The following is a 24,146-nucleotide window of genomic DNA, read 5'->3' as shown; positions in this document are numbered from 1 at the left end:
CATCTCACTTCTCTCTCCATCTCGGTGACTCCTCAGTAAATCTCAAATCTCCATTTACTCATCTCTGCGAAACAGAGAAGACGGCAGCCCGCTCCCCAGACTGGTGGCAAGAATCTGGTCCAGCAGTGAAATATCTGAGCATGTCTTCTATGCTCAAGGAGCTCCGGTCAGAGAAACACAGCGAAAACAACTGCTTATAATTTAAGGTCCAATAACATGGAATGGATGCAACGTGTGCTCAGGGACTCTCGTGTCTACTGACAGGATGGAACATCGGTGCGAAAACCCGGGAAAGGTTTCTGAGGAGTATTACCCTTGATCTCAGCTTGAAGGACAGGTGGAGAACAAGATATGGACAGCGCACCAAGCGGGGGGGATCTCCTGGTTAAGAGAAACACAGCCCCCTAGCTCTTCCACCTCCTACCTCCCCACTCACGAGTGATACTCCAGCAGCATCACCTGGGAAATGTGTTGGGAAACAAATTCTCCAGCTCCTTCCCACATCTGCCGACGCACACACTCTGGGGTGGGGCCCGGTGACCCACCTGTGTTTGAACCGGACCTCTCACCCCCTCTCTTCTGTGACCACTAGTTCTCTTCACCTCACCGATACCAACATTTTTACAAGTATAAGCTTTAGCTTCATTTCCTTGCTCGAGGAAAGTCTGGCTCAACCTGTACTGGCCTCTCATCCCACCCCCAGCCCCAGGTTAGGTACTCGGGCTGGAGCCATACTTACTAAGGACACTTTATCGTGACTGCCTGTTTCATCATCTTTCCTGATAAGCTGCTAGCTCCGGAAAGGCGCCCACTGAGCCTCGTTTGTTCACATCACTTTATCCCCAGTTCCTCCCAAGCCAGAAGGCCCTCCTTGACCAACATTTGCTGAATTAAGAAACCTAGCAGGGAATTAACTCGGGAAACAAAGGTATTAAGGAAAGATATAAAGTACCATGGAACATGATAGATAGACATTAATAGATGCATTTGAAGTGCTGGTTGTAGAGACACAACCGAATTCAGTTTACCTCTGAAAAGAGTTTCATGAATCGATTTGGGTTTTGAAAACTGTCGCTCTGAAAATTTTCACTAACCCTTCCAAACATATCAATGTCCTACCATACTCGTCTGATAAAGCAGGACTTAACTACTTTTATTGCCATTCTTTTTTTTTCTCAATGACCAGATTTTTCCACCTCAGGTTGTTGGAACAATGTGGCCCATTGAGGCTGACAGACAAAACAGCCTCTTATTAATTCAAGAAGGGACGGCGCGGGGAGACGACAGCTAATATTTGTGGGTGAATACTGGAAAGCCTAACCCTTCACTTTATTGTAAACAAAAAGCCTTGGGCTGAGTCAGAACACCTGGATTCCAACTCTGGCTTCCTTCCTTCCAGTATTTAAGTATCTGCTCTGTTAGAGATCCTGTGCTTGGATCTTAGCCGGGGACAGTGACCAAGACACGAACACAGGCCCTCCCCTCACCAAACCTAATGGTCTGCTCCTCCACTACAGGCTAAGGCTGTTCCTGACTCCCACAGGCCACTGAACTTCCGAGGGCTCAGTTTCCCCATCTGCAAAGAGAGGCGTTAGTTACAAGATGACCACCAAAGTCCCCTCTGACTCTAAAACTGCACGACTAAGAACACCACAATCACTTCATGAGTCAGTTAGCCAGGTCATGCTTCTTAAGTCCTGCTCACCCAGATCCAGAGAGTTGGGAAACCAGAATCTGGAGCCTGAGGACCAAGGGCAAATGTGGACCAAGGAGCCTTGCCAGAAGCAGCAGAGCCAGGGTCACTGCATGGAAAGCCAGCTTTAATGCAATGGGAAGAGTCCTAGACCCAGGAAAGGAACCCGCTTCGGCCCTGCCTAGGCCAACTCAGTGTCCCCATCTGCTAAATAAGCTCTGAGGAGATGGTCAAGGTCCCTTCCAGCCCTAATGCTACAGGATTCTACCTTCTCATTCCAGTATGTGTTTTTCCCGGCACTACCAAGCAACAATTCTGTTCTGAGGCTATTTACCCGATAGAGCATCAGATCCCACAAGTTAAGGGAGAGGTCCTACAAGAATGTCCCTCCCCCTACCTTGGATGCCAATTCCAAGTCCAGGTTGTCACCTTGTGCTTCTGACCCACAGGCTATAAATCGGAGGTTCTCACACCCTCCTGCTTGGGTGTGATTAATCTGCTAAAGCAGCTAACAACACTAAGAAATATTTCACTTCCTAGATCACCGGTTTATTATAAAAGATCTAACTCAGGAACAACCAGATAGGAAAGACTCCTACAGTAAGGTATAGTGAAAGCAGGCAGAGCTCCCATGCTCTCTGGGTGCGCTATTCTCCGCATATCTCCAGGCAATTCACAAACCCAGAAGCTCATCAAGTCTTGTTCAACAGTTTGGGGTTTGTTGTTGTTGTTTTTAAAGTTTATCTATTTGTTTTGAGAGAGAGGGAGAGGGAAAGAGACAGAGAGAGGGAGCGGGGAGGAGCAGAGAGAGGGAATCCCAAGCAGGCTATGTGCTGTCAGTGCAGAGCCCAACACTGGGCTCGAACTCACGAACCGTGAGACCATGACCTGAGCCAAAATCAAGAGTCAGACTCTTAACCAACTGAGCCACCCAGGTGCCCCCAAAAGTTTTTTAAAGCATTTAATCAGAAGCTTTCCCCCTAACTCTTCCCCTTCCCAGAAATTGGTGGGTGAGGTTGAAAGTCCCAATCCTCAATCACTTGGTCTTTCAGATGACCAGCCCCATCCTGAGGCTATCTAGGGTACCACCCTAAGTCACCTACCTAGCATTCACAAGAGCATTCACATTCGCTCCAAGGGGCTTATAATGAATGACAGAAGACATTCCTACTATTTAGGAACTCCTAAGGGTTTGAGGAGCTTTGTGCCAGGAACTGGGGGCAAAGACTAAATATTTTCTTATTTGCCCGTATCCATGGGGCACCTGGGTGACTCAGTCGGTTAAGTGTCCAACTCTTCATTTTGGCACAGGCCGTGATCTCAGGTTTCATGGTTTCGTTCCTTTTTTCTTTCTCTCCTTCCTTGCCTAATATTGGTAGCTAAAGGCTCAGCCCCACATCTCCCCTGCGTCCCAAAAGAACTCCCCACCAAGCCCACTGGCCCCTACTCCTCCTCTCCTGGGGCCTCAAGCACTGCCCACCCCTGCCTCCTCAACCCCTACCCCTGCCATTACACAACCAGCCTCATCAGGAGCTAGGAGATGCCTCGGGCAATGGCAGAGGACCTGAAAGGTAAATTCTATAGCACTTGGAAACTTTGTCCCACCTGACAGCTGTGATGGGTTAATATTTGGTTCAGGACAAAATAACAATAATATACTCTTTCAGTATTTACTATGTGCCAAACACCGTCCAATGAACTCTCCTGTTTTAGCTCATATAATAGTCACAGCAACCCCAGGAGGCAACTCTGCCATGTCTTCTCCATGATACAGATGAGGAAAGTAGTTCAAAGCCTTCTTTCCCTCAGTACAATGGCACTTTACTTAATGGCTGGAATGCATATACACCGGAATGGGGCGGGGAGAGTCGGTACAGTGGGCAAGTGCTTAGAATCCTGGGCTGAGCAAAGACAAGAGGGTGGAGGCCTTGGGGTATTGATTGCTAAGGAGCAATAGAAAACCAGTTCCCGGGTTCAACAGAGTTTGGCAAAAGGATTCTCAAGGTGAGCTGACTGGCACAGGATGGCACAGAAACAGTCTGCCTGGGGTATCTGCGACCCTCTATCCATCCCTCCCTCCCCACAAAGTCCCCTGGGTAGATTCTGGTTGTTTTCTTTTTCCTCCATTACAAAGAGATCCATTTGCTCTCCATGGCAGAGGAGACCAGAAGAGAAATTGAGCCCAACTTCTCCATAAAGCTCCCATTATAATGGGCATCCATCCCCAAAGCCACCTGGAAGAAACAAAACCTCAGCGTTTCCCAGGTATCTTCATTTTATTAGATTCCACACTAGAATACCAAAGAAGTGCTTCTTTTTGTGAAGTGCCACTTGTTTGAGGAGTTATTTCTCTCCATAGGATATTTGACTATTTTAAGCAGTTTTACGTTTGGCTGCCCACAGACAAGAACAAATGAGTCATGGCAGAAGAAGTGCAGGACCATAATCCTTTATCTGAAAACCTGGAGGTCAGCTGTGCCTCGAAATTCAGACTTTGTGATTCTAGAAAGGTAATGCAATGCATTTAGCACACGTTATGTAACATTCAGAAATCAAATTCATTGAGATTACTGCAGCAAAATTTAGCAATCTTCAAACGAAGTGAGATAAATACACACTATAGAATCTCACAGTGCTTCAGGTGAGGTTTTACTGCCAATGGAGTATGCAAAAAAGCCTCAAAAAACTTCTGGTTTTCAGAGCTTTTCAGACCTCAGAATTGTCCAGAAAGGATGACAGCCGTATGCAAATGACTCAAATAGTAGAAGAAACAGTCAACCTGCCAGTAATCAAAGACATCCGAATTAAAACAATCAAGATACCAATATCTGCCTTACAAATTAGCAAATGTGTTTTGCAGAGAAAATGCCAACAGTGTGAAAAGTGAGTCTTTCCACCACTGCTGTGAAAAGTAAACTGGGACAATCTTCAGATCACTAATACTTGGGTCATCAAGGGCCTCAAAAACATGAACACTTTTGACGCCAACACTGCCTTAACCAAGAATCCATTTTCTGTGGAAGTCATCGATACCCAGACAAAGCGTCACCCATACATGTTCACTGAAACCATTCATATGAAAATTCAAATCCATTTAACAATAATCAGTAATAACAGTAATCTTTTAAACGGAGGCACACTGAGGTGAAAATCAGTGAATCCATATAATAAACTACTATGCAGCTATTCTTTGAGTAGGTAGGGAAATGAGAAACCTTCATGTATAACATTAAATGAAAAATGCAGGATACAAAATTATATTTGCATTATGATCCTACCCAACTGAAAAATAGAGAGAGGTCTAGGAGGAAATACACTAACAGTGGCAAGTACCTTGGAGTGATGAGATCAAAAGGTGATTCTTTCCCCTTCCCTCCAAACTTTAAATACTTGGGAGAACTGGGACGCCTGAATGGCTCAGTCGATTGAGCATCTGACTTCAAGCTCAGGTCATGATCTCACAGCGTGTGAGTTTCAGCCCCGTGTCCGGCTCTGTGCTGACAGCTCAGAGCCTAGAGCCTGTTTCAGATTGTCTCTCTCTCTGCCCCTCCCCCATTCATGCTCTGTCTCTCTCTCTCTCTCTCTCTCAAGAATAAATAAACATTAAAAAAAAAAAACTTTAAATACTTGGGAGAATTTTCTGAAACGGAAATGGGAAAAGAAGGCCTGTCTACATAACTCCCAGTCAATGGCAGCAAATTCATGAACCTAAGGTGTTGTCACTCTGGGCTTTCATAAATGTACAATGAATCTATCTTTGCAAAACCATCACTACCTCCAGAATGAAAACCTAACAGTACATGTGGTCTACATTTATTAAATAACTTGGCTAAATTATAAGTTCAGCCTAATGGACACTTTGGGGAAGAAACACAGAAAAAAATCACACATAGGATAAAAGAGATATGTCACTTTACCACTTGCAAAGACTTTTCAGAGACAACAACTCATTTGATCCTCACTGGCAGCCGGTAAGGCAGACAAAGGTACGAGCTGGCCACACACCCATTTTACAGGTAAGAACATGGAGTTCTAGAGAGAGCAGAGGCTCTTCCTGACTTCAATTGCAAGGCTATGTCAGAGCCTGGGGCTCTTTCCGCTGTATCTTGCCATTACCCTATCACTTAGTGATTCTTTACAAATATCTTAGAATACAAAAGAAATTTCTCACTTGAAAGAAAGAAAAGAAAGAAATGATTTACTAATAATAAGAATAGGCTTCAGAATTGAAGAGATCTGACTCAAGGTCAAAACCCAGCTCACACATTTGAGTGACTTTTTCAAGTTAACTTCTCAGATACTCAATTTTCTCACCTATAAATACAGAAATAAAATTACACAGCTGACAATGTGTTCTAAAAATTAAGTGATCTGAGTACTCAGACCAGAACCTGCCACAAAACAGGTATAACAAACACCGCATTCCTTCCTCCGAAAAAGAGTGAAGCATCTCCAATGAACCAACTCCAAATTCCAATTTTAGTCATTGTTGGCACACCAGACGCATTATTCTGCCTGCTATCAGGAGCCCACCAAATCTTTACCAATTACTGAAGTGCTCTCGAAAATAATTAGAAACCACCCAACATAATAGTTTTAACCAATGACAATTTAAATCATTTTTTGTCAGTTTTAAATAGTTTCTCCTTTGTCCTAACACGTAAGTAAACTTCAGCATGAGAGCCAAATTCTTTAAAAAGTAACAATGAAATTGTTGTTTCTATTGCCTGGGGCTTTGGCCTGACTCTTTTGAACTCAACTACTGAAACTCCCAAATCATCTGTTTGATTAATTTCTTTTAGCTGAGTAAGGGCAGGAGAGGGAGAATGGCAGGCACTTCTCAAATTTTTCATTTCCTCTTGAAATTAGATTTGGGCATGGAAGCCCACGCTCCAAGACTGCTTTTTCCAAACAGTCTGTCCACTGATTAAGTATTATGTGGATACACAGCTCGGTACCTACCTGGCCAAACAAAGGAGAACCCAGAATTTAATAAAGCTTATCTTTGGCATCAAATGAGAAGTCAGGAGGCTGGATGGAAGCACACAAAACCCAAGGAGAGTGCCCTTCTCATTTCACTAGCCCTGGAACCTTTTCCACCCACTCCTTACTAGAAGGCCATGCCCATTATCTGGTAGAGAAACTAATAAGCCCAAAGGTTGAGTAACCAGAGACCTTAAGGACATAAATAAGCCAAGATGTGGAAAATCATCCCTTCTGGTGCCTGTGGTCTATAGTTTCAAACGCTGCTTCTAAGAGACAGAAGTTTAATGAGATTCTTCTACTAGGCAAGAAGAGAAAGAGACAATGTCACTACCCACTGTGAAGTTACCTGTCCTTCTTTTCTCTGCTTCCCAACTTCTGCTAACCACATGCTTACAATTTTAGGATGTCCTACACTCCCTATCTTAGAATCTCAACAAGCCTGCTGAGGTTGATTTCTGTTCTATTTTCTCTCCAGGGACAAGTGGGGTACAGTAGAGAGGACGGACTCTGGAATCAGGCAGGCTAGTGTTGTCAAAGATCCATATAAAGATACATAGACACACACACATACCTCCTAGTGGTTCTGCTCCTCTGACTGAATGCTGATACATCAGTTATGTGACTGAAACAATTATTTAAGGGCTCTGGGCCTCAGTTACCTCACCGTAAATAAGAACTTCATAGAGCTATGAGAAATAAGTGTGCAAAATGCATATGAAGTACCCGAGTCAAAGCCTGGCATATAGCAAGCACTCGACATTACTTCGTAGCTCTTTCTCCTTACCTTCCTAAAACATTCCCTACAAACAATACTGTCTTAGATCCCAAGAGGACCAGATGTTAGCTGGTCAGGACATTGTTTCTTCATATAGGCCTCAAGTCACACTGGCACATTGGTACTCTGTACTCTTTCCTTTTTAGATATTTCATTCTTTTTTTAAATTTTTTAATGTTTATTTATTTTTTAAGAGAGAGTGCAAGCAGGGGAGAGGCAGAGAGAGAGAGAGAGAGAGACACAGAATCTGAAGCAGCCTCCAGGCTCTGAGCTGTCGGCAGAGAGCCCGATGTGGGGCTCAAACTCAAAAACCCTGAGATCATGGCCTGAACCGAAGACAGATGCTTAACTGACTGAGCCACCCAGGCACCTCTAGATATTTCATTCTTCTTAAATATTAAACTTCCATTAAAATGTTGCTACACAATTACATGAGAACTTTTTTCATCACCTTCCAGACCTGAGAGCTGAGCGTTGCTCAGAGATCCATCGAAACCCAAACTTAGTCCAGGAATAGACTTCCCCAGCTGATGGCTGATTACATGCATCCATGCTGAAGTTTTAACAATTTTACTCCCAGGTTAAGCTATTCAAATTCTGGGCCAACTGACTCTAGAGTGCTCTCTAAGTTTCTGTCTATGACCCCGAGTCCAATTTGAACCTGATTATGCATCTATTCATTCTCAGCAATGAAACCCAGGGTAAAACGAAAATCTCTCATCCAATAATACATGTCACTAGCTGTCATTTCCCCGGGGAGGGGGGGGGATGACTGAAGGAAATACAGATCTGCTAATAAAGGCTCAGGAGACATATTTGCCATCCTGTTCCCTTCTTAACATGATCTGTGTTCTACAAAAAAGTGAAGACCAAAGTGATAAGCCAGTTTACAAGCTGTAAGCGATTGGAATCTTCTCAGGAGTGAAGAGCAGTGTACGTGTTTTCATGGAGGAGAGTTACGATTGGAAGGCTTCCAGATGCTTATTATTTGGACGTGAAAAGAAGCTGCTCAAGCTTGGAAGAGCTTGCTGACGTAAGATTCCAGGCTGTGGTAACCCCAGACGGCCACGAAGAGATATATTTATTAGTGTTTTTTTAACTACTGCTCTAAAGTGACAACTAAGAGGGAAAACGGTGGCAAGGGATCCCTGGGGTCTATAGCCATAAAAACAAAAGAGCGTGAGACCTGACTTCCATAAAAGTTACACCTCCTTTTAGATTTCAATTAAAAACTCCTGCTCCAAATTCGTCATTGGGGACACACTTTACGGTCTCTGCTGGTGGCTTCCTGTTCCGACCACAGAAGGTTCCTTTTGTGGTGACAGGAATTGACTCAAAAAAGAAAAAAAAAAAATGTAAGTTTACAAATGAGCCTTCCCTTTTTCCAAGACTGATTTGTCCAGGATATGTGGGTAAGACATCTGAAATCCCCAACCTGTTACAAGAATCCATCAACCACTACACAATTAATGAAAACTTGGAAAGGAAAGAAATGGAACTCCCCAAGGTCTTAAAATATAAAACAAAGGTGGGCGGGGGGAGGCGACGACCGCGCACCCGGCCCCTTGTGTCACGATCTTCCGCTCGCGGGGCCTTTGAGGACAAGCGCGTAAGGAAAGGGGTCCGCGGGGCTCGAAGATGCTCAGCCCGGCCAGAAGCGCACCCGAAGAAGCTAGGCCAGCTCCCTACACCCAAGACAGCTCAGAGGGGCGCGCCAGGGGTAACAGGTCCTCAGAGGAGCCGGCGAGAGGAGGGAAGGCGAGTCCCGGGCAGGCGGGAAGGGAGGGACGGGAGCCGTCGCCCCGCGCCGCACCCGGCCCGGGCCACCCTCCAACAGCCAGATGTTCAGTGTCGGGATCCCCGCGGCGGTGCCAGGGCGAGGGCAGCTCGGGGTGCTGCCGGGCTGCCGTCCGGACCCCTCGCCTCCTCCCGAGCGCCCAGGCCCCGGCGGGGCACTCACCCGGGGCCACTAGCGGCGAACTCATGGCGCCTCCCACGAAGACAGCGGCGGCCAGGACCGCGGACCCCAAGAGTTCCCGTGGGGCCATCGCCGCGTTCCTCCGCCTTCCTTCCCCGGGGCGCCGCGTCTGGGGCTCCTGCAGGCAGTGCTGCTAGACAGCCGGCGGCTGACGGGGGAGCAGGACTCTGCCCCCGCGCGCTGTAAGCCCCGCCCCGTCAAGCACCCTCCTCTCCGGCCCCACCCACCCGGCTCGGCCAGGCCTCACCCCGCCAAACCCGGGGCTCCGCCCTGGTCCCCACCCACGGCAGCCTGGCCCCGCCTCCGCCCGCGGCGCCTGCTTCCTCTCTAATTTCAACCGCGGCCTGGGCCGCCGGGATAAGGCTGTGACCCCGCCTCTCCTGCCCCGCCCACCACTGCTCGACCACGCCTCCCTCCGCCGGTTTCCGCCCCCCCCCGGCCACGCCCACCTCTGCCCGGTCCCACCTCTTCTCGCGGCGCCCGCTTGGTTTCCCAGTCTGGCTTCAGCGCAGATGTGTGGATTGAGCGGGAGCCGGGCGCGGGGGCAGGGTCTCCGCGGTTCATCCTCTCCCGCGCAGAGAGCAGGCGGGCACAAGAAGAGGAAGAGGGAGAGCTGGACAGGAAGCTCTAGACGGGCTGACTTGGCCATCATCGAAGTGGGCGCGATCTTAATTCTTTGTTGGCATTTCTATCCAACTGGCTTTCCCCTCCGTGACTGGTCCGGAGAGGGGCGCTGCACGTGAAGTTCCACTGTTTGAAAATTGAAAAGAAAAGGCCATACATTTAAATTTCTTCCTATCTCTGCTTCCATTTAAACTGTTTCTACATACCTGCAGGAATTGCAGAAGTTGAATCATCACATGCATTGCATTGATTAGCCTGGAGCCCTTCTGAGTACTTCCCTGCTTACTGCACTGTAGAGACTCCTGAAGCAACACGGTCAGCCCTTTTTTAATCGTGTGCCCACATTGCACCTTGCAAATAGTTTAACGAAATAGCTCTTTAAGTGCCTAGTCACTTATGATCTTGTATGCTCACTTAAGCTCTGTGAGGTGAGTAGTATTCCCATTTCACAGGCCCTTGAGTAAACCCACCAGCCACTGTGATAAACTGGAATTAACTTGTCTTCATTGTGTTTGCTCACTGCTATGCCCTCAGTGCCCAGCTCAATGACAGTACACATTAAATAAAAGGTCAAAAGTGGTTTTGAAATTGAATCATCACATGCATTTCATTGATTAGCCTAGAGCCTTTCTGAGTAGTTCCCTCTTTACTGCGCTTTAGACACTCCTGAGGCAACACAATCAGCCCTTCAGCAATGCTCAAGATCACAGGCATCATGAGGCAGGTGAGGGCTGGGGCTTTTCACAGAATGAGGCTCTTCCTTGGCTTGACTAGCATCCTCCAATTTTCAAAAAAGGACTTTTTATCTTCTTGTTAAGTCCTCGGAACAGTCTACTATAGACTCTTATCTGTAAGTCTATTTTGGCAGGAATCCCCAGCAACAGAAGCTCAGACCACTACAGATAGCTGGGACTGGAGGATGGGAGTCGCTGTCCTCTGAAGCCAAGGACAGGCGCTATGTGTCCCGTGCACAGTTGCAGACACATCCTGTAGTCGGGCGGGTGAAGCAGTTTTATACTACCCTAAAAACTGAGAATGGCTGCAGAGGAAAAAGTTCTATGTAGGTTTCTAACAACAACAAAAAAAGAGTCCTAAGCCTGGAAATTAAACTGCAAACTATCAGTTGTAGCCAGAAACAGCTATATAATTTGCAGAGCCTAGTGTAAAATGAAAATCCAGGTCCTTTTGTTCAAAAATTATTAAGAATTCCAAGGTGGCCGGGTACCTGAGTGGCTCAGTAGGTTCAGCCTCCAACTCTTGATTTTGGCTCAGGTCATGGTTTGTGAGATCCAGCCCTGCACCGGGCTCTGCATGGACAGCGAGGAGCCTGCCTGGGATTCTCTATCTCCCTCTTTCACTGCCCCTTCTCCACTCACGCTCTCTCTCAAAATAAATAAATAAACATTAAAAAAAAAAAAAAAAGACTTTTACAATGGCAATAGCAGAGCATTAAATCAATTATGGAGCCCTTCTAAGCATGCAGACCTGTGTAAAGGTTGTACGTCCATAAAGCCAGCTCTGGTTTTGGCACTCAGAATGCAGCAAAATGCTTGAACCAAGATATCTATGCAAAATGCAAAATATCATTTGAGGGGTACCTGGGTGGCTCAGTCGGTTAGGCGTCTGACTGGCTCAGGTCATGATCTCACAGTTCATGGGTTCAAGCCCTACATCGGGCTTGCTGCTGTCATCCCAGAGCCCACTTCAGATCCTCTGTCCCCCTCTCTCTCTGCCCCTCCCCTGCTTCCTCTCTCTCTCTGTGTGTCTCAAAAGTAAATTAAAGAAAAATTTTAAATAAAAAAATATCACTAGAAAAATGAATAATGTTTCACTCTTTTTCCATATATTGAATTTACTATTAAAAAGACAGGACCATTTTTTTAAAGTAATCTCTATACCCTACCTGGGGCTTAAACCCACAACCCCAAAACCAAGCGTTATACGCACCACCAACTGAACCAACCTGGGTCCCCAAGACAGGACCGTTTTAAACAACATATTTGAGTTGGATGTCTGTTCATGGCTCTCCAGAAGTAAAAATACAACACTGTAATTAAAGCTGGAGAAAACCCTAGTAACCATCTACTAAGCCCTTACTTTAGAGATGAGAGATAGTTAAGTGGCTTGCCAGATACCTCATACCTCGTATGAGCCAGGGTTGGAAACCAAGGCTCTGAAATTTCCTTTCTCAGACTTTTTTGGTAACACTTAGCTGCTTGACAGTCTCAATAGAGACCTTACTGTCACATAACCCCATATATGTGCATTTGCACATCTCATTGAAGGGAAGAAGGGAAGGAGAAAGCGATGAAGGGAGGGAGGGAGGAAGGAGGGAGAGAAAATCAAGTTTAAATTATTCTCCGGGTACACTACAGATTTGCTTGCACGATTTAAAAAGCACCACAAACACACATCTAAAAGCCATCACTTGTTTTATTTTAAACATGAAGACTCCAATATGATGGAAGTTCTCTTTCATATTAGGAAGGGGATGTTACGTTTCTCCTGGAGAAATAAAAATAAAAATAGTCTCATGACTAGTGATCTTCCCATTTTTTTTCAGAAATAAAATTAAAAGATAGTAGGTAAAAATGGTTATAACAATAGCATTCATTACTTCATCCCTTAGATTTAACCCCATCCCATGGTGAGGGTTTCCTTCACCAAATCCTCACAAATTTTTATTTTAAGAAGTATTGTTACTGACTTTCCCTTCAAAGCTGAGAAGACTAGCCTTTGAGGATTAAGGAATCTACCCAAGTCACACAGCCTCTCCATGGTGTCACTGGGACTCAAATCAGGATCAGCTCACTGCAGGCCTGCACTTGAACTTCTGCCTATACTGCTCTGCCTCTGAAATGAAGAATATTAGCCAAGCAGCTCCCCTTTTCCAATATGAAGTCTTATTCTGTCTTTGCATGCTTATCCTAGCCTTCTTGAACTCCACATCAACAATTACGTGCTCTTTTCTTCAAGGAGAATATTTGTTTATAGAGATAGGTTATAAACAAGAGTTTGGAGGAATCAAATTTACAAACTTATGCAATGTGCTGTCCTGTTTTTTGTTGGGTTTTGTTTTGTTTTGTTTTGTTTCCAGTGTCTCTGCAAGAATTCAGTTAATCATTCCCCTTAGTAGAAACCTTTCCTGTTTTCCTAAAGTGGTCATTTTCATCACCATCATTTAAATGCGTAAGACTCAGTTGGCTGGTATTTATTTTAATTAATGTTGAAAACACTTCCGCAGAAGATCTCTGTAGAATTTCTTCTCCCTGTGATTTAGATGTAGTCATCTTTCCTTTTGAGACGTTATATCTAGGAGAAAAGCTTACAATTTTACATATATATACACAGCAGGGGAATACATATATATACATAGCAGGGGAATAAAATGATATTTTATAAAACCTACAGTTATTTTGGTCTAATAGCAAGTATATACCATGTTCCTAGTACTGGGCTGAGGGTAGGCAGTTGGAAGGGAGAGTCACTGCACATTTAATAAAACATCCTAACCTTACTTAAAGAAACTCTTCGGGGCGCCTGGGTGGCTCAGTTGGTTGAGCGTCCGACTTCGGCTCAGGTCAGGGTCTATCAGCTCTGTGAGTTTGACCCCTGCGTCAGGCTCTGTGCTGGCAGCTCAGAGCCTGGAGACTGCTTCGGATTCTGTGTCTCCCTCTCTCTGCCCCTTCCCCACTCATGCTCTGTCTCTCTCTGTCTCTCAAAAATGAATAAATGTTAAAAAAAAATTTTTTTTAAAGAAAAAAGAAACTTCACTATACCTGGAAAAAAGGAAACAACAGCATGGCAGAGTGGAAATGGTCAAAGGTTTGGGGGAGAGTGTAGAGTCCTGCCAGTAACTCACTCTGACTTTCAGCAGCTTCTCTTTGGTTAGTCTTCTTACCCATAAAATTCAGGGGGGGGTGATAGGCTGGTTCCTGAAGGTTGCCATCCAGCCCGAAGACTCTATGCCATAATAAGTAACCAACTGATAGGTTGCAGGGTGCCAAAGTCAGGCTAGACTGAAGCGTTTCTCAAAATTACGAAAACATTATGGGCCAGATAATTCTTCGTTGGGTGGCTGTTTTGAATATTGTAGGATATTTAGCGGCATCCTCTGCCTCTACGAACTAAATGCCAGAAGAACTCTTCCCTCCAAAACCCTGAGTTGTGACGACCCAGAATATCTCCAGATAGTGCCAAATGTTTCCTGGGGGACAAAATCACCCCTGGTTGAGAACCACTAGGCTAGAGAAAAATTCCAAGAAGACCAAAAGGATTGCAGCCAGAAGCTCTGAGCAAGGCTTTGCAGAGAAGGAACAATTCGGGCTGAGTCCTGGGGATTATCGCAGAGGTGAGGGAAGTGTATGAGCAAGTGTTCTGTGAGAGAATTTGCATGGTGTTGGCTGCACAGTGATGAGTATGCAGGAGGGAAAGAAAGAGAAAACGGGTTGACAAAACTGTGGGTCATAGCTGAGCATAATAGTCCGTAAAAGAAGAATCAAGAACTTCAAATACCCTGAAATTGTCATAAATTATAATAAATTATTCTATCACTAAAATAGTTGTGTGTTTTTTTTCTTTTTAGGGATGGTGAGAAGAATTTCCATTGTTCAGTTAGATCTTTTTCATCCTAAGTCAGGAGCTGCACATACCAAAGTCCTAATTTTGCCAACATGCTCGGTAGATGTCAGTGAAATCTGATGGATAGGTTAGCAATGGTGTCCATAGTCCCTGCCTCCTTTCCTGGACATGATGTTGTGTTTTGTTGCATGAGCACACGTTCTTCTGAAAATTGTGTGTGAGTGACTCAGGCCATGTGGTGGTAGAGCCTCAAAGCCAGGTGGATATACGTTGGCATGGCTGTTCTCAGTAAAGAACAAGAGAAAATTATAGGGGGGAACCGCATGGCTTGGGCCCAGTAAAACCCACAATGCACATTTCAAAGGACATGCTCTATAGGGTACAAGGTATCTGTTTTAGTCAAGCTTCCTTTTGACTGCAATCAACAGAAATTTAAACACTAGCTCAGTAAATACTAAATGTATTATAAGGGTAAAGTCTCTCATGGATATAAAAAGGGCCAGGCCTCAAGTCCTCAAGCAAATTAGAACCAGGAGCAATAAAGAGTAAATGTAAGAGGTGAGGGACCTTCTCCAGCTCTCTGGGCTGCCACATCATTCTCACTTCTACCTCTTAGCAAGTATATGCTTCCCCTCTGTCTTTCTGTCTTTCTGCCCGTGTCTCCCTTCTATATCTCTCTTTCTTCCTCTGTCTCTCTCTCTCTCTCTGTTTCTCTGCCCATGCCTTTCTCTGTCTCCTCCCTTCTCTCTGTCTCTGTTTTCTCTTTGTCTCTATCTCTGTCTTTGTCTATCTCTCTTTCTCTCCGACTCTCTCTGCCATATGCTGCTTATTTACTACTTATTTATCTTGGCCGGGGCCTCCCAGAGCTTCCTCACACCCAGGCCCCGTGCAGCATGACCTCCACGGTTTGGCTGTGGATCGATTTCCCGTGTCTCAGGAGAACACAGGATTGCCCAGCTGAGCACAGCTGGTCCTCTAGATAGAGATGTTGGGCATGGTCCTCACCCTAACCCACAGAAGCCAACCAAGGCAAGGTTTTCCTGAAGATAGAAGTGATCATCAGTGTCAAATGGACGAAACAGTCCAGCAAAATAAGGGCTGAAAAGTTATCCAGCAAATCAGGCGCCATGGAGGTTCCAGAGGCCCTGTGAAAGAACACTGAGGGGGAAGCCAGAGCACAGTGGATGAAGAAGTAAAAATAGTCCCAGAGAGTTCTCTTTCCAGAGCGTGGCTGAGAGAGAAAAGAAAAGGAGTGGTAGAGGGGCCTTGGGCGCCAGAAGAATGCTTTTATGAAATGGAGTTGATTTTATGGGACAACTGGAAAGCAGAAAGGAAGATGTGATGAGGGGGACAGCTAACGCAGCAAGGTTTAGGGAAGGCTCCTGATGGGATCAATAACGTAGGATATGTTGGCCGTGAACAAAAGGCAGATACCTTTTGCTCTGTAATTGAAGGGAAATGGCAAAAGAAAAGTGCAGATGTGAATATACTTTCAGGTAGGAAATAGAAAATTGAGGAGGTTCACATTAACAGACGCAAAGCCATCCTCTGACAATGGAAGGGAAGGAAACGATACAAGGGTATTGAAGAGACCATGGTCAGAGCCATCAGTACAGGCATCTGTGTTGTGTACTGCACAAGGGCATCATTTACTAACTTATCCCAGGACACGAAGGCAAGAGATTCTGGCTTTCTGGTCAAGTCTTGGAAAAGCAGAGGAGAGCCTCCCCTGCTTATGAGCTCGCACTGCCCACGAGGCTGTGTACTCGCATGGAAGAGCACACATGTACACTCTCACCAGTGCTCACACACACATGCACACTCAAGCGTGACTGTGTCCTGTGTCAATAGTGATCTGGGCATTGCTTGAGATCTTTCTCTCCCTCCCACAGAAGCCTGAGTCATACCAACCAAGATCCAACCTTGTTTTTCTTTCCCTGGGGAGGGGTAGAGTTAGCCCCGAATGTGCTGACTGCTGACACCGTGGAGACCCAAAGTCAGGGGTTGGTGGCAGGGGAGGGGGACAGGTTTTAAGCACTGGGGTGTGTTGCCTTATTGTGTGCTGCCAGGTACGCTTCCCCCTGGGACTCTGCAAGTCCCGTTTCCTCCTATCCTGAGGACAGAGCTCTCCAGATTGCACGGTATCAGAATAAACTCACTGGAGGGAAAGGCACTTTTTGCCAATGCTTAGAGATTCTGAGAGTGATGAAGGTTTGCACGGTCGCTGAAGGGATCAGGAGAGGGGACTGGTGTAGGCAGTGCTGTGTGTCACTGAGGGAACAGCTGGAGCTGAAGCCCATGAATTTTTCATGGGCCAATCTGCTCAGTTGAATGATGCTCTGTTACGGTGCTTGGCAGCGGGGGGTGGGAATAAAGAAGGCAGCCTAGGAGATGTAGCCAGGTTTAGGGTTTTTCCAGGAAAAAGCCTGGCATCCTAGAGGTTTTTCAAGTCATTTAGCAGTTTGGAAGGCTAAGGGGTCCAGGAGACAAGCTCACGTGTGGGCTGGCACGGGGAGAACTTGAGGGGTCTGGTGGAGCATGAAGTGCATGAATCAGGGCGGCGGGACAGAAGATATGAGACGACAAGGGCCCTCTTGCCACATAATCCAGATGCTGCCAATGTCTTTGGAGCTCTGAGAATCCCATATGGGCCATTCGGTTGCCAAGACCATACATAGCCACGCGTACCGTAGAGACCTGGCTTGAGCCCCTAATTCCTTTCTCAGGTGGTAACTGAAAAGCCTCTTGGACTCCTACCCTCTGCTTTTACTCCCAAGGGTCGTGCTTTCCAAGATTTCTCCATCTTTCTGAGCCTGCAGGAGGCCCTGGGGACCTGGGACTCCCTTAGTGCCTCTGTGCCCCCTGTGTCTGCAAATCCCCTGAAGTCACAACAGTACAAATGAATGACAGCTCACGCATGGTATGCACTAAATAGAGCTTTAAGGTTCTGCCCTGGGGCTCGGCACTCATGCAGAACTGTATCACCAGAAACATGCTTGGCCGAAGGTGAGATTCAGTGCGGTGAACATCCCTCCCCCACCCAGCAGCACACTCCCGTCTCACTCCCCACCGTGAGACTCAATGAAGAACTTTTTATTTATTTATTTATTTATTAAGGTTTATTTATTTATTTTGAGACAGACAGAGAAAGCATGAGTGGGGGAAGGGCAGAGAGAGAGAGAGAGAGAAAGAGAGAGAATCCCGTAAGCTTCCCGAGGTGCACAGCCCAACGTAGGGCTCGAACTCACCAAACCATGACATCATGACCTGAGCCGAAATCAAGAGTCGGAAGCTTAACCGACTGGGCCACCCAGGCGCCCCTTGATGAAGAATTTTGATGCTGAAATTCTAACCAATCCTTTCTTCTGTAACTACACACGAAGACAGACGGAGGAACTGGGTAAGCCAGTTGCATCTACTTCAAAGCAATCACCCAAGTTCTTTTCTTGCTGAAACCACCTCGCGTTTGATTTTGGAAAGGCAAGCTATGTCCTAAAAGGCATGATTCTAAGGGTCTCATATTCCTTTTGTGTTCCTGGTCATGCAGTTGCCTCTCAAACAGAATCTGTGTCTAGCCTGTCCCCCCTGACCCCACCAGCACCGCCCCTCCCACAGCCCACCATTCCTCTGCTAGAGTGTTCTTTCCAAAAGCCTGATTATAGCAGACACTCCCTGGCTCAACACTCCTCCAGGAGCAAGCCCTTTGTTGCCTACGGGGTCACGGTAAAACCTTTAGCCTGATACAACATAAATGTCTGCCCTCTGGGTAGCTCCTCTCCTTGCAGGCACGATCCAGCTCTTCCCTCACCATCCAGGCTCACTTACCTTTCACATATTTGAGTTGAGGTAGGTTGGTCTCTTGGCCTTTCTGACTCAGTTCACACTGCCAGCTGCTTATTCATGGTCAACTGGCTCCTAACGGTTCTCTAGGTACGATTCTAGGATGGCCACTCTGACCTGTAGGAATGGCTGCCATTCCCTTCTTTGCCCCCTCCCCTAACATGGCTGCTGCCTACTCTTTTCCCCCCACAACATGCTAATATAAAGGTGCTGAACATGACAGACTTTTCCTGAAAGTTTGGCAAATGTCATCTGTGGATCCAGCACAGACAGAAGAAGGAAAGGGGCAGTTCTCATCACTCTCTCAGCCATGATGGCCATGGAAAATTTCTTATGGCAAGCACACCACACTCCTTGGGCCCTCACTTACCTCTTCAATATTAGGATTAGTGAAGGTCTCCTTTTCCAGAATTCCAAGACCTTCAACACAGTCCACTGCCAGCTTACCCTCCCACAAAAAGATCCTAAAAATTCTCATTACTTTATGATGTAGAGGATTGCCTGGTCTTATTCCAGATTGCAAGGGTTCTAGTCTAGAATCCATGGGCCCCCAAGGGGTCTGTATAAATAGAATTCAGGGGTTTTGTGGATTTGGGTGGGGAAAAATTACATCTTTATTAATCTTGCAATTCTTCATTACATTAATCTTAAATTATCATGCAATAATTATTCACTATGTTCAATAATCTCGAAGTGAAATTTAGCATCGCCTTGAGTTATGGACGTAGGTAGCACCCCACAGTGCCTGCAACACTGGCAACAATAGAAATCACAGGTATTTTCATATTTATTACAGATGTGCAGATATTTCAAAATGCTGCGTATACCCATTATTATTGTAGAATCACTTTGAAATGTAACATTTCAAAGATTTAAAATAAAACTTTATTATTTAATGTGTGCAGGGGCACATATCAAGCTACCACAATTTTTTTAACTTTTCTAAAATTTTTTTTCAACGTTTATTTATTTTTGAGACAGAGAGAGACAGAGCATGAATGGGGGAGGGTCAAAGAGAGGGAGACACAGAATCTGAAACAGGCTCCAGGCTCTGAGCTGTAAGCACAGAGCCCGACACGGGGCTCGAACTCACGGACCATGAGATCATGACCTGAGCCGAAGTCGGCCGCTTAACCGACTGAGCCACCCAGGCGCCCCTTTTTTTAACTTTTCAATAACAATATTTCAATGGAATTGGTTTCTTTGTAATACTTTGTAATACTATGTATTTTATTTCATATATTTAAAAGTAGGATTTGAAGGGGCTCCTGGTTTCAGCTCAGGTCATGATCTCACAGTTTCATGAGACTCTGACAGCACGGAACCTGCTTGGGATTCTCTCTCCCTCTCTCCCTGCCCCTCCCCGACTCACACTGTCTCTGTCTCTCTCAAAATAAGTAAATAAACTTAAAACAATTTTTTAATAAAAAAATAGGATTTGGCTAAGAGATTCCACAGGCTATGCCAGACTGCTGAAGGAATCATATACAAAAGCACACACAGGGTCGTCTGCGGGGGCTCAGTCAGTCAAGCATCTGTCCGACTCATGATTTCACCTCAGGTCATGATCTTAGGGTTCATGAGATCGAGCCCTGCATCTAACACTACACTGACAGCATGGAGCCTGCTTGGGGTTCCCTCTATTCCTGTTTCTCTCTCAAAAAAAATAAACTTAAAAAAAAAAAAAAAAGCACACACCAAAAAGGTATGAAACCCCAGCTCCAGGGACTGCCTTTGCATAATCCCCGCCCCCCCCCTCGCTACCCCGGAATCTTCTGATGTAAAAGTTATCTTCCCTGATGCTGCTTCTCTAGAAACTGCTGCACTCATAACCAAGGTTTGGGGGGTGTAAGTTTATTTAGCTAGTTAGCTAGATACACATTTCCATAAATTTATTTTGTGGGGATATCTCTGTCTTGGCCCATGGATGAAATGTAGAGCAAGCCTTATGATTTTCCTGGTTCCTTTAAGGCTTTGAGAGCTACTCTGGAGCTAACTGGAAGTTCAGTCCGCCGTGATGGTTACAAACTCCTCTCTCTCCTGTGCCCATGCCTGCACAAGACAAGGTGCCTGCACTGGGAAGTTTGTGTCGTCCGTTTACTGAAGCATGATGTGCCATCCGCGGGCAGGCTTGAACTGTCCCTCGGCTGCTGGAAGATGGGTCCTGAAGGTTCTCCACGGAGAGGATCTCTGGAAATTGGCCTCAGCGAAAGAGAGCTACCTCTTCCCCAGAAACACCCCTTACCCAGGCCCTGACCAATGGGGGCAAGGAAGTGTGGAGAACCCTCTTCCAAGGAAGGACGACTTGAGAAGAGCTGCCCAGCTCTAGAACTACCCCAGGGAAAAGCCTAGAACCTGTGTAGCAACTACATCCCGGTCCAATGCCTTCCTCTGCCCAATCCTGATCACACGCTCCCCGCCCCCCCCCCCACACACAGTGTTGATCTGAGGGGTACTCCCTAATGCATCCCTTGTGTGCAAATCCCCATCCAAGTCTGTATGCTGGGGACTCAGTCTTTGCCTCTCCTTCCCCGCCAGGTCCTCTGCTTGCCATTCTCCTTCCTGCTGACCAGTTTTTTGTCTTCACAGACTTGGGCTGTGAGGGAGAGGAAGAAGGGCAAGGAAATTCTACTTCGGTACTCTCATCGGAGCTAAATAGTAATGGAAGGTGTTTAAAACAGACTTTTCTCTCGTGTGAAGTTTCATTGGTTCTTTAGAGCCTCCTCTCCCCGCTCTGCCTCCCACCCCTGGGAATCTATCCTCCTCCATTCCCACCAAAGAGAGAGAACATCTGTTATTCCTTGACTTATTCCTCAGGCTCCAGATTTCTTTTCCCTGGGGGCTGCTGGTCCCTCCAGACCATCTTTATAGATAAGACCGAAGACCCCTTGACAGGCCTGCCCCGTAGGAGCATATTCTTTGCTTCAAAAAACTATGGGAATCACAGCCACTCCTTCCCCAAGTGAAGCCACGTCTTTGCTCTGCTGTCACAGCAGCTGACTAGGCCATCCCTCACCTGTTAGCCTTTCCCGGTAGAAGACAGGCACCAGGAAGAGGATGCAGATGAAGCTGAGTGGTGTTGCCAGTAAAGTTGCCTTGCAGTGAAGAAGGAAGCACACCCTTCCCTCTCCTCTTGTGTGTTGAAGGCAAGATTTTAATGCCCACACCACCCCAGCCACTCTTTCTAAACCCCCCTCTTCTCTTCTTCGATTATTCCCAAGCTTTTTTTATTTTTAAGAGGCAGAGACACAGAGCATGAGCAGGCAGGAGGCAGAGAGAGAGAGGGCGACACAGAATCGGAAGCAGGCTCCAGGCTCTGAGCTGTCAGCACAGAGCCAGATGCGGGGCTCAAACTCACAAACAGTGAGATCATGACCTGAGGCCCGAAGTCAGAGGCTTAACCGACTGAGCCACCCAGGCGCCCCAATTTTTACACATTCCAATATAGATGAGAAACTCAGTCATGTCACTGGATTTTTACTACCTCATTGATAAATCAGCAACCCACTCCTCAGTTCGGAATGTGGGATCTATTATATTTTGATGCCTTAGTTGAAACAGCAATCGGTACCTATTGTAATCTATCTTCCTTTTTCTCTCTTTCTCTTTCTCTTTCTTTCTCTCTCTCCACAGTGTTGGCTTCTATGGCCTTTACTCATTATTCCTTTACTTAAAGTCTATGCTCAGCCAAATGGGTCTATTTTCAAGTCACCAAAAGCCCCATAAATATTCCTACCTGCTCCTTCTTCAACATCTATCACCTTCAATGTCCTGTGTGCTCTCCACCTTTAGGTATCAAATCATGTGCCAATTCCTGTGGAAATGGTACTCTTAACCATATCTGTCATCAGTTGCCATTCTGTCCCCAGATTGAATAACTCACATATCTTACTGTATTCTGTTACTTTCTGACCAATGGGATGCCTCCTCTGTCATATGTTGCACAGATAGCAAACACTGAGGATACCAACGATGTTTTATGTGGGTAGAGAAGTAGAATTTTTAAAACGGTACCAGCACATGCCTTGCTTGGATGCTAAGGAAATAAGTTCTTTGAAATGCATACCCCTGGTGTCCCTGGGTGGCTCAGTCAAGCATCCAACTCCTGAGCCACACTTTGAGTAACAAATATCTATACCTCAAGTTACACTTTTGAGGTTCAACATCGTGAGAAACTATGTTATGGGTTCGGATAGTCCCCACTGAGGTTCTTTGGCGGGTGTATCAGATTCCTATTGCTCTATAAGAAAATTATCACAAACCCAGTGCCTTAAAACAACACACATTTATTAGCTCATAGTTCCTGGGAGTCTGCAATCCAGGTATGGCTAACTAGATCCTGTTTCAGGGACTCACACGAGGCTGCAATCAAAGTGTTGGCCAAGGAGGGGGCTCATCTGCAGGCTTGACTGGGGAAAGATCCACTTTTAAGCTCAAGTGGCCATTGGTAAGATTCAGGATTCGGTTCCTCGTGGCATGTTGGCCCTCTCTTGGTTCTCTGCCATGTGGGCTGCTTGATTTTTCCAAGCGTGCAAACTGAGAAGGCAATGGAGAGGGTGTGTATCAAGATGCAAGTTACAGTCTTGTGGAACGTAGTCATGGACGTGACATCCCACTGCCACCGCCAGCCCATTGATTAGAAGTCAGTCACAGGTGTCACCCACACTTGAGGTGGGGAAATTACACAAGGGCATCGATACCAGGAGACAGAAACCATTAGTGGCCCTTGAAGAGCCTGCTGGCCATGGTAAGAAAGAATGAGATAGGCTTCAAAGAGAAGATGGTCCTGAGGGAAGAGAGTCTGGGCCAGTGTCATGAGCAGAATGATGGCCTCCCAAAGTTGTCCATGTCTTAAGCCCTGGCACCTATGGATATGTTAGCTGTCATGGCAAAGAGGAATTAAAGTTGCAGATAGAATTAAGGTTGCTAATCAACTGACTTAACAACAGGGAAATTGTTCTTGACGATCTGAACGGGCCCCATGTGATCAGAAGGGACTTAAAAGTGGGAAAGGGAAGCGGAACAATAAAATCAGTCAGAGTGATATATATGACTATGGAAGACAGACACGGAGAGATACAATGTTGCTGGCTTTGAAGATAGAGGAAGGAGCCAAAGAATGTGGGAGGTCTTTAGAAGCTAGAAAAAGCAAGGAATCAGATTCTTTCCTACAGCCTCCAGAAAGAAACGGAGCCCTTGTTCACGCTTTGATTTTAGCACAGTGAGACCCATTTCCAATTTCTACCCTACAACACCTGTAAGATAATAAATTTGTGTTGTATAAATGGCTAAATTTGTGGTAACTTATTACGGAAGCATCGGGAAACTAATACAACTGGATAACTCAGCCTCTATGCAATGGCTTTTACGGGGCTCATGATGAGAGGCAAGACTAAACCTACTGAATTCAACCCCATGGGTCCTACTTTGGAAATAATGTCTGGGTGTATAAGAGCTATAACCTTTGAACAACACCAGTGTGGGGCTGACGGTCTAGACCAGCAAGGGATCACAGAATCCTGGAAAAGCATCTACAACTTGCAAAAAGTTCAGTCATTACCAACACTGGCACAGCAACAAAAATAAAGGTTGTGGAGGCACGGACCAGCCCCTCCCCACCCCCATTCTCTCTTCCTCAGGGCATTACAATGCATTAGGGCATCGGGGCA

The 24,146-nt window shown here is 46.0% G+C and overlaps 1 protein-coding gene across 1 annotated transcript in view; it reads right to left on the bottom strand.

Annotated features, from left to right (window-relative positions):
- Window positions 1–9,607, bottom strand: part of RELL1 (RELT like 1) — a 69,452-nt gene extending 59,845 nt beyond the window's left edge. The window contains exon 1 of the mRNA XM_042984773.1: window positions 9,415–9,607. Coding sequence (XP_042840707.1) covers window positions 9,415–9,502 — 88 coding nt within the window. The 5' untranslated portion in view covers window positions 9,503–9,607. The remainder of the gene's footprint in view (window positions 1–9,414) is intronic.
- Window positions 9,608–24,146: the final 14,539 nt, after the last annotated feature.

This window comes from Panthera tigris, chromosome B1 (genome assembly GCF_018350195.1).
Source record: "Panthera tigris isolate Pti1 chromosome B1, P.tigris_Pti1_mat1.1, whole genome shotgun sequence".
NCBI lineage: Eukaryota > Metazoa > Chordata > Mammalia > Carnivora > Felidae > Panthera > Panthera tigris.
This window is presented reverse-complemented; position numbering and strand designations above follow the sequence as displayed.